Source organism: Hypanus sabinus, chromosome 8 (assembly GCF_030144855.1).
Source record: "Hypanus sabinus isolate sHypSab1 chromosome 8, sHypSab1.hap1, whole genome shotgun sequence".
NCBI classification, from domain to species: Eukaryota; Metazoa; Chordata; class Chondrichthyes; order Myliobatiformes; family Dasyatidae; genus Hypanus; species Hypanus sabinus.
Window position 1 is genome coordinate 144,263,602 of NC_082713.1, and position 15,002 is coordinate 144,278,603.

Sequence of the window (15,002 nt, forward strand, 5' to 3'; positions counted from 1 at the left end):
ATGGGCCCTGAGGGCCCTGTTTTCCCTCCATTCCTGAATACCTTTTTATCTCCCACTTTTGCCCAGTGCCTTTCAATATTTAAAAAATGTATATTAAACAAAAACATTTAAAATCAGTTCAATTTGACTCACTAATTTAAAAAGAAGTAAATTTAATGAAAACAGGTTAGAAATAATTAAAAACAATGAAAACTAAATCAGCCCTTGCCTAACTCTGCAATCACTGCTAGTTCTACAAATTTAAAGCAATCATTCCTTCATTTCTACCTTGTTTAAACGTATTTGCGTTTTAATTTCTTTACCTTTGCTATCACGCTGTAAACTTTATAATTCCCTTTCTGAACCCTCCCACATTTTTTCCTTCTCTGTCCACTCTTACTTTCATTTTATGTTTCTTGTTAAGATATCTGTTTTTGAACAAGCTTTAGGTAATCTGCAGCAACACTGCATTGTATAAGTTGACAATTAAATTTTGTCTGATAATGCACTTCTGTAAAGTGCTTTAAGATGTTGAGTCCTAAATAAATAAAGGTAAATTTGGTAAGCAAGATGTTGGGCAGGTAAGGTTGCATGAGTACTACCTGGTTTTTATTGTCCAACGTTTCAAGCAAACATGATAGGGCATTTATACATATGCTTTTTATGTAAGAATAACATTTGAAAGTATTGTGACATTTTATGGGATAAGAGAACTGTCTCAAAGGAATTTAAAACCATATTTCTGCACATTCACCTCATTATGGAGTCAAAGTACATATATTTGAGTCATCTCTTGATCTGAGACATGAGTGAATAACTTGGGTTGACATTCCATACTATATTTAGTTTAGCAGTTTGGTATAACCTGATGATTTGAAATGTTTTTCCTATATAAATATGTAAATACATTTACTTTTAATTTAAAGATAATTCTTTATTGAAATTTTCATAGTTTTTCTGCATACTGTATTTTAATGTTTCCACTGATTTAAGAGGAGATTTGATAATTGTACAGAATCTTGACAGGTGTGCTAAGTACAGATCAGAGACTTAAAAGTGATTTGCAAAAGATTGAAAACTGATCAGAATGGAAAAATGTGTCAATTTGTTTTGACTTGAATTACAATAAAGTATTGCATGTGCATATTTATTTATGGCATTCAGTCACAGCGTGGATGAAGGTTTGAAGCTAATACAAATTGCAGGACTGTGTATGTGTAGGAGGTGTGGGTGGGGGTGGTGGAGGAGGGTGAAGAAGCTGTGTGATGTTCAAATGATATTGACTGGATTACCCTACTGAGAACCAACTCGAAGGGATAAAGGCGGCCTAGTTGCAAGTATCCTGTAATCTTGTTTCCAGTGATTATGATGGCAGATCCATGGGTAAAAAATATTTCTTCTCAGCCATAAACAGTTTCTGAATTTAGTTTCTTTTGTGATTATACATTTTAAATAAAGTTGTATTTTGCCGTTCTCATTAGGTTGACCATTTTGGAGACTAGTTTAAATAATGCTGGATTGTTGCATTGCCGATATGGATCCAGAATCCATTGTATTATACAAGGGAAGTGTTCCTTTGTGGTGTAACTTGCTCTCTTCTTTTATACTTCAGGTATTTTGATGATCCACTGGATATGGGAGGGCCATTTTCAAAGTGGGATGACAACAGTGATTCATTTTGGAAGACAGAAAGTAGCAGTAGAGAGAAGGAGGCGTTTACTTCGAAAATGTCATTAAGCGACGGGTACAGCTTTTAATAAAATCACTTACCCGCCATTATGCTATGTGATTTGATTCAAAGATTCAAAGTACATTTATTATCAAATTATGCATACAGAATACAACTATGAGATTCTTCCTCCCAGAGGCAGCCACGAAACAAAGAAAAGCCATGGAACCTGTTCAAGAAAACATCAAACATCCAACTCGCGAGAAAAAAGAACAAGTTGCGCAAACGGCAGAAAGCAAGCAAACAATACATAAAATATCAGACCTCAAACCAGGAGTTCAGTAGTATTCAGTTTAGTTGATTTCAGCTTCGTGCCACTAGCCAATGCATAGCAGAGCATTCATTTGTAGAGATGTGCAAACCAGATTATTTTCATTTTGTAATTCCATTCTAGTTAAATATCAGTATCTGTCATGGTTTAAACTTAATCTTCCTTTGTAAATCTGAAATATTGTATATGGTCGTCTATAATAAACTGTGTTTGGTAGAAAATTAAACATGTTTGATGTAATTCTAAATGTATGCACAGCACATCACATTTAACCTTTAAATGAACTTTTAAAAAGGTTATACAGATTCTATAATAAATTAATGTCACTCATATGACATAGAGTCTTAGAATACTGCAGCACAGAAACAGCCCCTATGTCCCATCTAGTCCATGCCGAACAATGTTCCTAGTCCCATCGACCTGCCCCTGGACCATAGCCCTTCATACCCCTCCGTTCCATGTACCTATCCAAATTTCTCTTAAATGTTGAAATCAAATTTGTATCCAACCCTTGTACTGGCAGTGTGTTCTTTTTGAATTATCTAGTTGTTGTCTCATCCAACCTCTGTGGAAAAAGCCTGCTTGCATTTGCCCTCTCTGTTCCTTGTAATTTTGTATACAGCTATCAAAACTCCCTTCATTCTCCTGCGCTCTGGGGAATGAAGTCCTAACCTATTCAACCTTTCCCTATAACTCAGGTCCACAAGTCCCAACAATATCCTTATAAATTCTTTCTGCACTCTGTCAATCTTATTTACATCTTTCCCATAGTTAAGTGACCAAAATTGCATATGATACTCTAAATAAGGCCTCACCAATATCTTATATAAATTCAACATAACATCCCAACTCCTGTACTCGATGCATTGATCTATGAAGGCCAATGTGCCAAAAGCTTTCCTTACAACCCTATCTACCTGTGATGCCACTTTCGAGGAATTATAGATCTGTATTCCCAGATCCGTCAGTTCTATCACACTCCTCAGTGTTCTTTCGCTCACTATTTAAGATCTACCCTGGTAGGTCCTCCCAAAGTGCAACACCTCATGCTTGCCTGCATTAAATTTCATCTGCAGTTTTTCCAACTGGTACAGATCTCTGCAAGCTTTGATAGCTTTCCTTGCTGTCCACCACATCCCCAATCTTGGTGCCATCTGCAAATTTGCTGACCCAGTTTTAGTTATGTAAATAACTGACTTAGTTATATAAATCCATTAATTTTAATTTCTGTGTTAATTCCTCTAATTTACCTCAGACCTGCACGTCGTAAACCAGAAATGGATTATGGAGTGATCTCTGAAGAAGCACAAAAGAAATTTGGCAATGTCAAAGCCATATCTTCAGATATGTATTTTGGGAAGCAGGGTTCTGCAGAGGTGAGTGTCTACCACAAAGTTAATGTACAATATTAGTCTGTTGAATTTTCATTGCAGAAGCATGTAGCATTCAGCACTGACATTTTAAAAATTAATGGTTTCAAGCTGAATAAACAGCTTTAGAAAAATATTTCATAAATCCAGCATGAGTTAAATCTACTATTTTGTTTGTCAGCAGTGAAATCAGCATTTGCAGCCTGCCTCAATTTGACCAGCGAGGTTTCTCAGAAATATACTGGCTCACATAATTAGTGGCTATGCATTCTTGTTGAATGTGTTGGTTGTTTTTGACAGGTTTGAATGGAAATCAGTAGTGATGCTAGCAGGAACATTTATAAAACACTCTGCACTCTCATTTATTTCAACCATATTCAGTAAATCCATAATACGATAATAATCATAGTAGAATCAATGAACGTCCACACCAACTTGGTGTTCAAGCAGTGTGCAAAACAATACAAATACAAAAGGAAAGAAATAATAAATATCGAGAACAAGAGATTAAAAAGTCCTTGAAAGTGAGTCCATAGATTGTGGGAAGATTTCAATGATGAAGTGAAGTTATCTCCCTTGGTTCAAGAACCTAAGACTTGAGGAATAATAACTGTTCCTGAACCTGGTGGTATGAATCCTGAGATGCCTGTACCTTTTTCCTCACGGCTGAGTGAAAAGAGAAGATGTCCTGGTGGTGGTGGTGGTGGTGGGAGGGGTGGGGGGGTCCCTGATGAGGCAGGTAACTATAGGCTAGTTGGTTTATCATCTGTAGTTGGGAAAATGTTTGGAGCTATCATTAAAGAAGATATAGCGAGGCATCTGGTGTAAAATGGATTCAGCAAAGACAGGTCCTATTTGACAAACTTGCTGGAGTTATTTGAGGATATAACGAGCACAGTGGATGGAGGGGAACAGGTAGATGTTATTTACTTGGATTTCCAGAAGGTGTTTGATAAGCTGCTGTACAAAAGACTTAACCATAAAATAAGGATAGATAGAGTAGGGGGTGATGTATTAGCATGGATAGAGGATTGGTTAACTAATAGAAAGCAGAGAGTTGGGATACATGGGTGTTACAATGGTTGGCAATCAGTGGTGAGTGGTGTGCAGTAGGGGTCGGTGCTGGGCAGCAACTGTTCATGATATGCATTAATGATCTGGAAGAAGGGACCGAGTGTAGTCTATTTAAGTTTGCTGATGATATTAAATTGAGTGGAAAAGCAAATCATGCAGAAGATACGAAGAGTCTGCAGTAAGATAAATAGGTTAAGTGAGTGAGCGAGGGTCTGACAGATGGAGTACAATATTGGTAAATGTGAGGTCATCCACTTGGGAAGGGAAAATGGAAGATCAGATTATTTAAATGGTTAAATATTACAGGATGCTACTGTGCAGAGGGACTTGGCAGTGCTTGTGCATGAATCACAAAAGGTTGGTTTGCAGGTGCAGCGGGCTATCAAGAAAGCAAATGGACTGTGAGAGGGATTGAATTTAAGAGCAGGAAGGTTATGCTACAACTGTATAGGGTATCGGTGAGGCTGTGCCTAGAGTACTGCGTGCAGTTCTGGTTTCCTTACTTGAAGGAGGACATACTGGCTTTTGAAGCAGTGTAGAGGAGGTTCACCATGTTAATTCCAGAGATGAGGGAGTTAGACTATGAGGAGAGATTGAGTCGCCTGGAACTGTACTCACTGGAATTCAGAAGAATGAGAGGAGATTTTGTATCTGTCTGTCTGGGTACTATATCAGATGCGGACGTTGGTGACCATGGTTTTCCATACAGATCTATCCCTTGTTCTTTGGATGACTTCCGTTTCCTCGATGTGTAGCCACCTGCCTAGGCTTTTGATGTACATAAGCTGAGGTTTTCCTCTAGGTTTGCTCCCCTCAATCTTTCCAGAGAGTATTTCTAATTTTTCTAGTTCATCTTTCTTCATGATGTGTCCTAGGAATCTTGAGTTGTCTTTCTCTTATTGTTGGTATGAGTGATCTAACTGCTTGGGCTCTTTTGTGAACTTCTTCATTTGATGTGTGTGTAGTCCATGATATTTTTAATATTCTCTTGTAAACCATAATTCAGCTGCTTCTAGTCTCTTTTCCATTGCTGGGGAAATGGTCCAATATTCACTATTCACTTCCATAAGTCAGGATAGAATAAATGTAGTACTGCAGTATTCTGTTTTTAGTGTACATGCTCATCTTTCTGTCTGTTAACATGGTCTTCATTTTCTGGAAATGGTCTCCTTTCATCATTGCTGTTCTGTATTTGATATGTGTCGCACCTACCATCACTTGTTATTTGGCTGCCAAGGTATCTGAATTTGTTGATCTTGTATCAACATATAAAATTATGAAAGGGATAAATATGGTAGAAGCAGAAAAGTTGTTTCCACTGGTAGGTGTGACTAGAACTAAGGGACATGGCCTCAAGATTCAGGGGAGTAGATTTAGGATAGAGATGAGGAGAGTTCTGAATCTGTGGAATTCTCTGTCCAATGACGCAGTTGAGGCTACCTCAGTAAATATATTTAAGACAAGGTTGGATAGATTTTTTGCATAGTAGGTTGTGGGGAAAAGGCAGGTAGGTGGAGATGAGGCCACGGCCAGATCAGCTATGATCTTATTGAATGTTGGAGCAGGTTCTATGGGCCAGGTGGCCTACTCCTGCTTCTACTTCATATGTTCTTATGTTCTTTGGTCTCTTTTGTAGTTCAGGCAACTTATAGAGGGAGTTTGTTTAATAAAATATGTCAAGTCTGAATACAGTTATGCTACAGCTATTGAGCTTTTATGTATTTGATCCAGTTCTCATTTGATCTTGGTTCTCATTCCATGCTGGATGAATCTTGCTTCAGAAGAATCTTATGTCTAGTTCTTGCTAGTGAACTAAGCCTTTTTTCCTGTCTGAGAGCATTTGCTTTGAAGAAGCAGGGATTATTTTAATAAATAATATATTTATTTTTATTTCATTCCATATTAACTTCAATATGTTCTCAACATTAAAACTAGCTTTAACACCAGAACGTATAAGCATTGTTCTAATTCAACAACAGCTAAATGTTTATTATCCCAGAGGTAACCCTTGTTTTTAATTATCGGGTTTACTTCAGCTGCAGTATGAAGCCAAAACTCGACTGGATCGATTTTCAGGAAGCTCATCCATCAGCTCATCTGACTTGTTTGAAGGTGAAAAGAAACAAACACCAGGTAAGAAACATCACCATTTGAAGCCTGGAGAGCATTGCCTTCTCACAACGAGGCCCACTAATGAAATGAGCACAGGATTTTGTTATGATTGCATTATCTGTCATCTACACAGTGTTTTTAATTGATGCATTTAGCATTTTTTCCGTTAGGAATAATTAGTTTCATTTTAATTTTTGTATACTAGTGATTAAATGTTCCAGAATGCTGAGGAATGGTTTTTCCAGTTCTTAACCAGGATCCTGATATGCTGCCTCCTTTCCTTCCATCAAGTCCCTGAATTGCTACTGCTTCTCCCAACTTTGGACTTCCCTTAAGCTGAAGGAATAACATATCCACCTGTGTGCAGCACTGTATTAAAAACATTACACCTGCTTTTGTTTACTTTTTGACTTCACAGTTTTGGCATGTGAAATGCATGAATTTCTTCTTAGCAACAGCCATGCAGCTGATTAACATACAGATCTGTTGTCTGATATGAGCAAAGTTCACAAGAAATGTGTATATGAAAAATGTGCAGTTACAGGGTCCATTATCACTTTCAATCATCCTTCATGATTATTTTAATTTGATTCTCATTTGTTTATCAGCAGATGGACACCATCATGAAATTGACTTATTCCCATAGTTGTTATTAGATTTATGTAAGCATCACCATTATCACCCCTGCAAGCTAGACTACCTCCATAATCATTGAAAAATTTACAATAAGTCCCTATGAGTCCATAGCATTCACATCCAAAGTGATTAGAGACTTCACTTTGCATGGGTGTGCTGGGGATCAAGTGCCATCATAATTACAAAAGCCTTCTTCAATTTCGCCAGCTATTATACTACCACTACTCTTCAGTCTTTTGAAAGTAGCATTTCTTCAATTTTATTGTAACACTACAGGAGATTTGCTGATGTACCAGGTGCATGTTCTTTGCTCCACAACTTGGTTTATTCTTGCATGGGAAAATAAAAGAACAATGATAGGTCATTGGATGTCAGTCTGATTGTTTAAATGTCAATGAATTGGAAAGATTCAGTTCCCTCAATGAGTACCGTGAAGAAGGAATAACTAGAGTAAAATTGATGAATCTTTGCCTTTTATTTTTTTTAAATTGTCAAATAATAGACTAATTCATTAGCTTGAGCCGCTTTTTTTAAGTTCTTCCGTGGTTAAAAATAGAACAGCAAAGCTGCTGTTATGTTTTCAACTAAATCAGCAGATGACACCATCATGAAATTGACTCATTCTCATAGTTGTCAATAGATTTATGTAAGCACACATTACCACACCTGTAAGCTACTTTTACCATCTATGATCCCTACAAAATAATGTATAATTCTACATAAATCCACACTAGGAGTATAGTATTAATAATGTCTTCGGAGAGTTTGATCCTGCAATACCTTAATCCTAAAACAGTTGTTAAAACCCATGTAAGTGAAGTGCAAGTCTGGCACTTGATATTTTTGATTGATATTTGTTCATAAATTTAATCAGAAAATATTGATTTTGCTCATCATTGAAGCATTTTTTATTTTTAATGGAAATTCATATTATGCTTTCTTAAGTTTAATAAGAACCTCCATGTATAGAAACTGAAGAATGTCATGTAACACATCAAAGATTTTTAAAATATATTTGCCTATGTTTTTACTGCAATATGCTCTCATCCTTGAATAAAGAATACTGACTTGATATTGTCATTTAGATGTCTCCTTAAAAAACAAAGCCACATACTATATGCTCCTCACTTCTAATTTGCTGTTTTGGAAGTGTGTGGCAACTTGACCATTGCAGTTTTTAAGTTATTACAGTGGCATCAGAAGTTCTTTATTTCCTACAAAGTTCTGAAATTATGAAAGGAGCTATATAAATTCAAATTATTTGATTATTTAAATGATAAAGTAAATGTAACTTTGCAAAAATGTGTCAAAAGTGGAGTTTGTACCTGTCAAGTCATTCACATTGGATTAAAAAATAACTGACAGATTAGGAACCACAAAAGGATTTTCATGCATTCGGGTTGCTGAAAATAGTGCCCAGATGCCAATGGTAATTAGAAAGTCTAATAAAGTGTTGGCCATTGTCAGAAAAAGATAAAATACCTTTGGAGTACTGTACTAATTTCTGAGTATTAGATCTCAGAGATTATTTTTTGTGCTTGATGAATATAGTATCAATCACCAAAAATTATATCAGGGCTTAGGTTATATTAAAAGGACTGGCTACATAAATTAGACCTTGTTTAGGCACAGGCATAGATACTTGAGTAGTGATTACATTCAGGAATTTATTAAAAAAGCAGAATTCTAAGACAGGTACAGAGATACTATATACTCTTCTGGGAGCATGATATTAAATAGGAATAGGACTAGGATTTCTTTTCAAACAAACTGCAGTGTAAAGCTCTTGCCCCAAAAAGTTTGGGGTACTGCTTTAATTTCAATATTGGGATCAATAGTCTACTTCCCCCCCCCACCCCCATTAGACCAAGGGTATCATGATAATGGATCAGAAGTGTAGATTTAATGTACAGAACAGCCATGGTCTAAATGAATGGAGGAATTATCTTCAACAACTGAATCACTGATTGGTTTTTCCTCAACTGAAAATTCATCAGTGGCTGAGCTTACATGTACAAAATTCAGGGCTGAATAATCCCCTCAGCTTTTATACTTGTAAAGCTCTAATGGCCAAAGGTACAAATAAAGCAAGCATATGTACCAATTGTTAATTGAGAAGGTTACCAATTGTTTGTTGATTGAACCTGATCTAGTAAAACAATAGATTCTTTACTGCTTATTTCCCCTGGTAATGTATAATTACTGATTTACAAGATCACAGAGGCATGGTAGCGGAATGCTTAGATGCCTCTACAACATGGGGCATTGGAGTTCAGAGTTTAATTTTGGCACCATCTGGAAAGAATTTCTACCTTCTCATGACAGTGTGGGATTTCTCTGGGTGTTCCCGTTTCCTCCCACAGTCCAAAGATATACCAGTTAGTAGGTTAATTGGTCATTGTGTGTTGTCCTGTGTTTAGGCTAGGGTTAAATAGGTGGGTTGCTAGGTGGCACAACTCGTTGGATCTGTTCAGTGCTCTAGCCCTAAATAAAATAGAAATAAAATGAAGAAAAATCTGAAATGTCTTTGCTTATACACATCATGGGTTTCATTGTTCTTTATATGATTCCAGGAAATTTTCCTGTTCTGTCCTACTTGGAAGGCCATGCTGCATGTTGATTCCTTTGCTTGAAGAATTTCCTGATATCAAGTCTTGAATTTGCCTTTTCTGTGTCTTGGCCTATTCCCTTTCGCCCTGCTATCACAATTTGACTTCAAGCAGTTTTTCTGAATTTACTTTTCCTTTGCAGTTTGCTATCAAGTACTTCCATGAAAACCCTTCTTAGTTGCTTCTTTCAAATTTAAAAAGCTGAAGTTTTAAGGTCTAATTTAATGCCACAGCACTTTGGCTTGAATGTTTTCAGTGTCTTTTGATGTGTTTTATAATAAAGACAACACATTAAAGTAACGTTAGTTTGTAGTGTTATTTATTTATCAAGTTTTTCCACTTGATAAAACTCAGTTTGCAACTAATATGAAAGTAACTAATTTACTCAAGAAAGTGTGAATGCTACAAGAGACCGCAAGTATTAAATACCCTTAATATATCCAAATGAACCTGCTGTGAAAACAAAATATTGATGAATATAATTTTATAAGCCCTTTAAAATTAATGTTAAATTGCCCTGTTCTCTGGTTGGTAAATTTTCAAGAAGTCTTTTATTCCTTTTGCCCTTGGATAGAAGAAGAAAAGCACACTAATTAATGTTACCAAAAAAGCTCTTTTTTGTGTTGTCATTTTTATTTTCCTGCAGTTCTTTTATAGTTATTGTAGTTTACTAAGTTGTGAATAATTTAAGGTTATCAAAATTAGTTCTTTATTATTTGGTTTGATTTGTTATTCTCTTAAGCTAACGTGTCTCTGACCAACGTCCTACCATCAGCTCCTGATATGGCACAGTTTAAGCAAGGTGTTAGATCTGTGGCTGGGAAGCTTTCTGTGCTGGCTAATGGAGTGATGACTTCCATTCAGGTTGGTATAAACTTTTTTGGGAAAATTGTTGTGACTAATCAATATTTGCCTTTGTTACACTGTATATAAAATCCTTACATTAAACATCATTTTATACCTTGAGATCACCACATTGTTAGATGTACAAGTGGATCAGAAAGCATTTATGAAACCAGTTATGAAATAGCTAAATCTATATTGCCAATCCAGTCTATTAAGAGATCCAGTAGAATACTCTGTTTATTTGTTAAAGATGAATTGAATGCCATTTTAATTTCTATCAGTGAAATTAACCGTTTCTTTATCTACATTTGTAATATCATTATTCGGCAGATGCATTCAATTATGTCAAGACTCTTAAAGTGGAAACCAATTTTACTTAGGAATCGTATTGAAAATATGTAAATATTAAGCATTTAAACTGTGCCTTTAAAATAACAAAAAAAAAGCAGAGAGATTGAGGCAGTAGTTAGGCACTTCACATTCTTACCAATTGGTTTTTATTCCACAATGCTAGAGTGTATGAGTTAGTTTAATTTTCACTGAGTATGACAATAAAAATGCCAAAAAATTCACACCATGGCCACTTAGCCAAAATGGATCAGCTTTTCAGTTTGAATGTCTTCCTTGTGGAGTTTGGGTCTGTTAAATTATGATTCTTACTAATTTCATAACATTAAGTAGAATATTTGAAATTGCTGGAATGCAAAATTTACTTTTTAAGCTCAGCACCACCTTGCGTAAGGTTGTAATCAGTAGCAGGCTAGGTGAGATTAAGTGTGCTTTGTTTACACAGTATGTCAAAACTCATAGTACACAGATGACTTATTAGAAAAGTTGGCTTTATAAATGTGTTATATTCCATTGTAATGGGTACCAGTCCACTGAAGACTGTAATTGGTCCTATCAGAGGAAACACTATTTAACTGATTCACCTGAATTAGTTGCAGATGTAAAACAATGAAGATTCTACCGCTGAATATGGTTAATGTAGACTGACTTTATCACTGACTTATGGCTATTTATTTGAGAATTGTTTGGATCCACAGCAGTTTGACAGAATCTAATTTGCCTTAAGACCCATAGCTTCTCAAAGATTTTTGTTTTGACCTACTATAAATAGTTACTTTGTGCTATATATATATATATATATATATTTGGTAGTAATAATAACTATAGTCCCAAAGGTCTTCCCTTCAACAGACCATTTACTTATCTTTTGCAGGATCGATACGGCTCCTAACTGGATGTAGCAATAAAACGAAATGAATATGAAACCTTTCAGGAGTGATTTACATTTGGGTGCCTAATACACCTTTGATTATAAAAATATTTTGAAGGATTATTCATTTAACATGGAAATGTTTCGTCACAGTTTGATGCTTATTTTGCATCTACTGATGTCAGTTCTTGGTCCTACTTGAGTTTTCCCAGAGTTAGACTGTCTCCAGTAAAACTGTGCTTTGAAAAGAGAGGTTGTGGGAATAACTCCAAACTAGGATGGGGAAATTACTTTTCAGTCAATAGAATGAGAAATTATTTCTTGTTTAGATGAGGCAGGAAGGTATTAAGTATGTAGAGCTTTAGTTGGTTTGGGAAAAGGGTGCAATATTCAATAAAAAATGAAAATGCTATACAGATATATATTAAAATATGGGTAAATGCACAATAAAAAGTGCTCTTAAAAATTGGGTTTTGCTTCTTAAAAAACAGTGTTTGTATAACTAAAACACTAGTCTGAACTCTGAGAAAGTGAGTGTGTCTTTTCATATATGGATTGTTTGTTTATTGAAACTGATCGAGTAAACAACTGTAAGGTAGAATTGTTTGTTTGTACTTCAAACAGATGATATGCCAAATCCCCTTGTTAGTTCTTAGATCTATTCAGTAGAAAATTGAAAACTGAAAATTTTAAATTGTACAAAGACTACAATGCACCATGTTGAGAATTGGAAGGTGATCACCAATTATTTCTGTTCATAGCAGAGACCTGTGCAGTGTGCTTTATGGAAACCAATTATTTCTTCTCATGGGACCAGTTAAATGTAAATGATAATATACTGTTGTTGTATATTGTAATGAATCTTTAATTTTGGGTCATTATGTTTAAATTGCAAATTTTACTGGTGGCAAAAAGCTGGACTGAGGTTTGTAACATGTATTTCTAATAAAAAAAAAGACACATTTGCTTCATGTAAGTGATTCAGTACTGAGACTGGATTAAGTAGTTGGAAACCCCAAGCAGTAAATGGATGGTTATAAGGTTTCAACAAGTGAATGATTTAAATGTATTGCACATTTGAACTAAAATACCAAAGTTCATCTGTTGAAAAGATGCATTAAAGTGCTGGCATCTGACCAGCTGAACAACAGAATAGAAGCATTATTAAAATACTCATCTAACAAAAAACAAGCATACCTTGTGCAAATAATGTTTTCTGTTGTGAAAATAAATTTCTTCCCTGGGAAAAAATAAACATAAGCTCTAGTTTGGAAGTTGTCATTCAGAATGCCGGGGTGGGGGGAATTTTGAGCGTGACATTGTTGCCAATAAAATGTTTTTTGTGTATGAAGATTAACAGTTGCATCACTGCATTTAGGTGGGAAAGCATGCTGGCTGAATCAGAACCATCAGCTGAAGAATAAAGTATTTTGCCTGCCCTTGCTGTCTTGTCTAGACCTGGTTCTTCTTTTACATTTTTGAAATCTAGCTTGCAGCATCTCTTGAGTTCAACAAGACATGCTGAAGGTTTTTAAACCTACTGAATGTTACACATCTATGGTGAATCCAGCAAATCACTGTGGGAAGCCATGTTGGAATCTGTTCACGTCGGACTTCACCAACATTGTGATTTGCACTGAAACAAGATATGTTGAGATACTCTATAAGATAGGAACAGAATTGACTTATCATCAGAATGATTGTAATATGAAGGAATAATTAAAAGCCCTACAAAATGTCTAAATTCTCCCAGTGTTCAGAAAATGCTAAGAGTACTCAGCAGGTCAAACAGCATCAGTCTTGAGATTCCAGATTGATGACCTTTCACTGAAAGTACTGTGTTTGGATTACTTTGATTGTTATTTCTTATTCGCTGTTCAAAGTCACACCCAATACCTTAGGCAAATGTATTATGTGGATGATTGTAATTAAGTTGGTGAACAATAGTTGAAAGGAAGACCAAGATCTGGATGATTGTTTCTGTGCTAAAAATTGTATATTTACCAAGTGTTACTCAAAAATTCTCAGAAACCTCCTGTAGCTTTTTAAAGTATCTATTGTAACTATGCTGTCATGGCAAGCAAACCAGTTTACGGGCTAGTTGTTCTGTATTTGAGATTATTTACTCTGTTAAAGGAGGTGTTTAGACAAGAGTCAATTGAAATTTGCTTGTTCCACCACTTTCAAAGTTGAGTAGATCTTTTTTCAAAATTGTTTTTTTATGCATTTTCTACAACTACAAATAAAAAAAACCCAAACCAAAATTAAAAAATTAATACAGTGCAAAAATAAACATATAATAATATAATACAAAAAAGATAATTGAGAAGATCTTTAACTCTCCCAGCAGTCTAAATGATTGCAACTATTTTTGTTTTCAACATTAATTACATAAAATCTTTGTAACTCTACTGTTGTCGCCTTGTCCCAACATAATCCTGTTTAACCCAACACTTGTATTTATGAAGTGTCTTAGATGTAGATGTTAATGTTTCATGTATACAGTAAAGCTTTGCACTATGTGGTGGTATCCTATAAAATGATTTTCCATAGCACAAAGCCACATCATCTACAAGTGCATCAGGAAACAACAAATTGGAAAAAAAACTAACTTTTTTCTGCATAAATTCCATGACAGTGAATTATTTTTGTATCTCAGTTTTTTGGGTAGTGATTTGTGAATTCTGTAAGGGAGAATATCCGTAACCAGGGGTCATTTGTATTGGGCATTGCTAAGCACAATAATGATCTCCTTATTTTAACTACCCATTTATCATTGTCTCCTACCAATAACTAATGAGTTGAAAACAGTTCAGCAGTTTTGGTAGACTGATATCAGAAATGTTGACAGCTAAGCTTGTATCCTCTGGGGTTCACAAGAGGGAACTTGAGTGATCTTGACTGAAACACATAAGACCTTGAGTAATTGTAACAAGATGAATGTGAAGAGGATGTCTTCCTTGTAGAAACAAGAACTCTGAGTCTTTGCTTTAAGGAAGGGTTGTCCGTTGAAGACTGGAGGTTTTTTCTCTCTTTCAGAATGTTGAGGGTCTTTGGTACTTTTTTGAATGGCAGGAAGCAGAATTTGAATGTTTTTAAGGTAGCGATGGAAACCATAAAGTGGTTGAAAGTAGATGAGAATAAAGAACTAAGGTTG

General features: G+C 35.4%; 1 protein-coding gene across 4 annotated transcripts in view; it reads left to right on the top strand.

Moving 5' to 3' along the window:
- arfgap2 (ADP-ribosylation factor GTPase activating protein 2) overlaps window positions 1-13,287 on the top strand; it is a 59,656-nt gene extending 46,369 nt beyond the window's left edge. For 2 of the 4 annotated variants that reach the window (XM_059978095.1, XM_059978097.1), the window contains 5 exons: window positions 1,592-1,723; window positions 3,235-3,355; window positions 6,460-6,556; window positions 10,523-10,644; window positions 11,849-13,287. In XM_059978095.1, the coding sequence (XP_059834078.1) occupies window positions 1,592-1,723; window positions 3,235-3,355; window positions 6,460-6,556; window positions 10,523-10,644; window positions 11,849-11,866 (490 nt within the window). In that variant the 3' untranslated portion in view covers window positions 11,867-13,287. Of the gene's footprint in view, window positions 1-1,591; window positions 1,724-3,234; window positions 3,356-6,459; window positions 6,557-6,740; window positions 8,244-10,522; window positions 10,645-11,848 lie in introns of those variants that run through there. The other 2 variants (XM_059978096.1, XM_059978098.1) reach the window with 2 other exon arrangements.
- The last annotated feature ends 1,715 nt before the right edge of the window (window positions 13,288-15,002 follow it).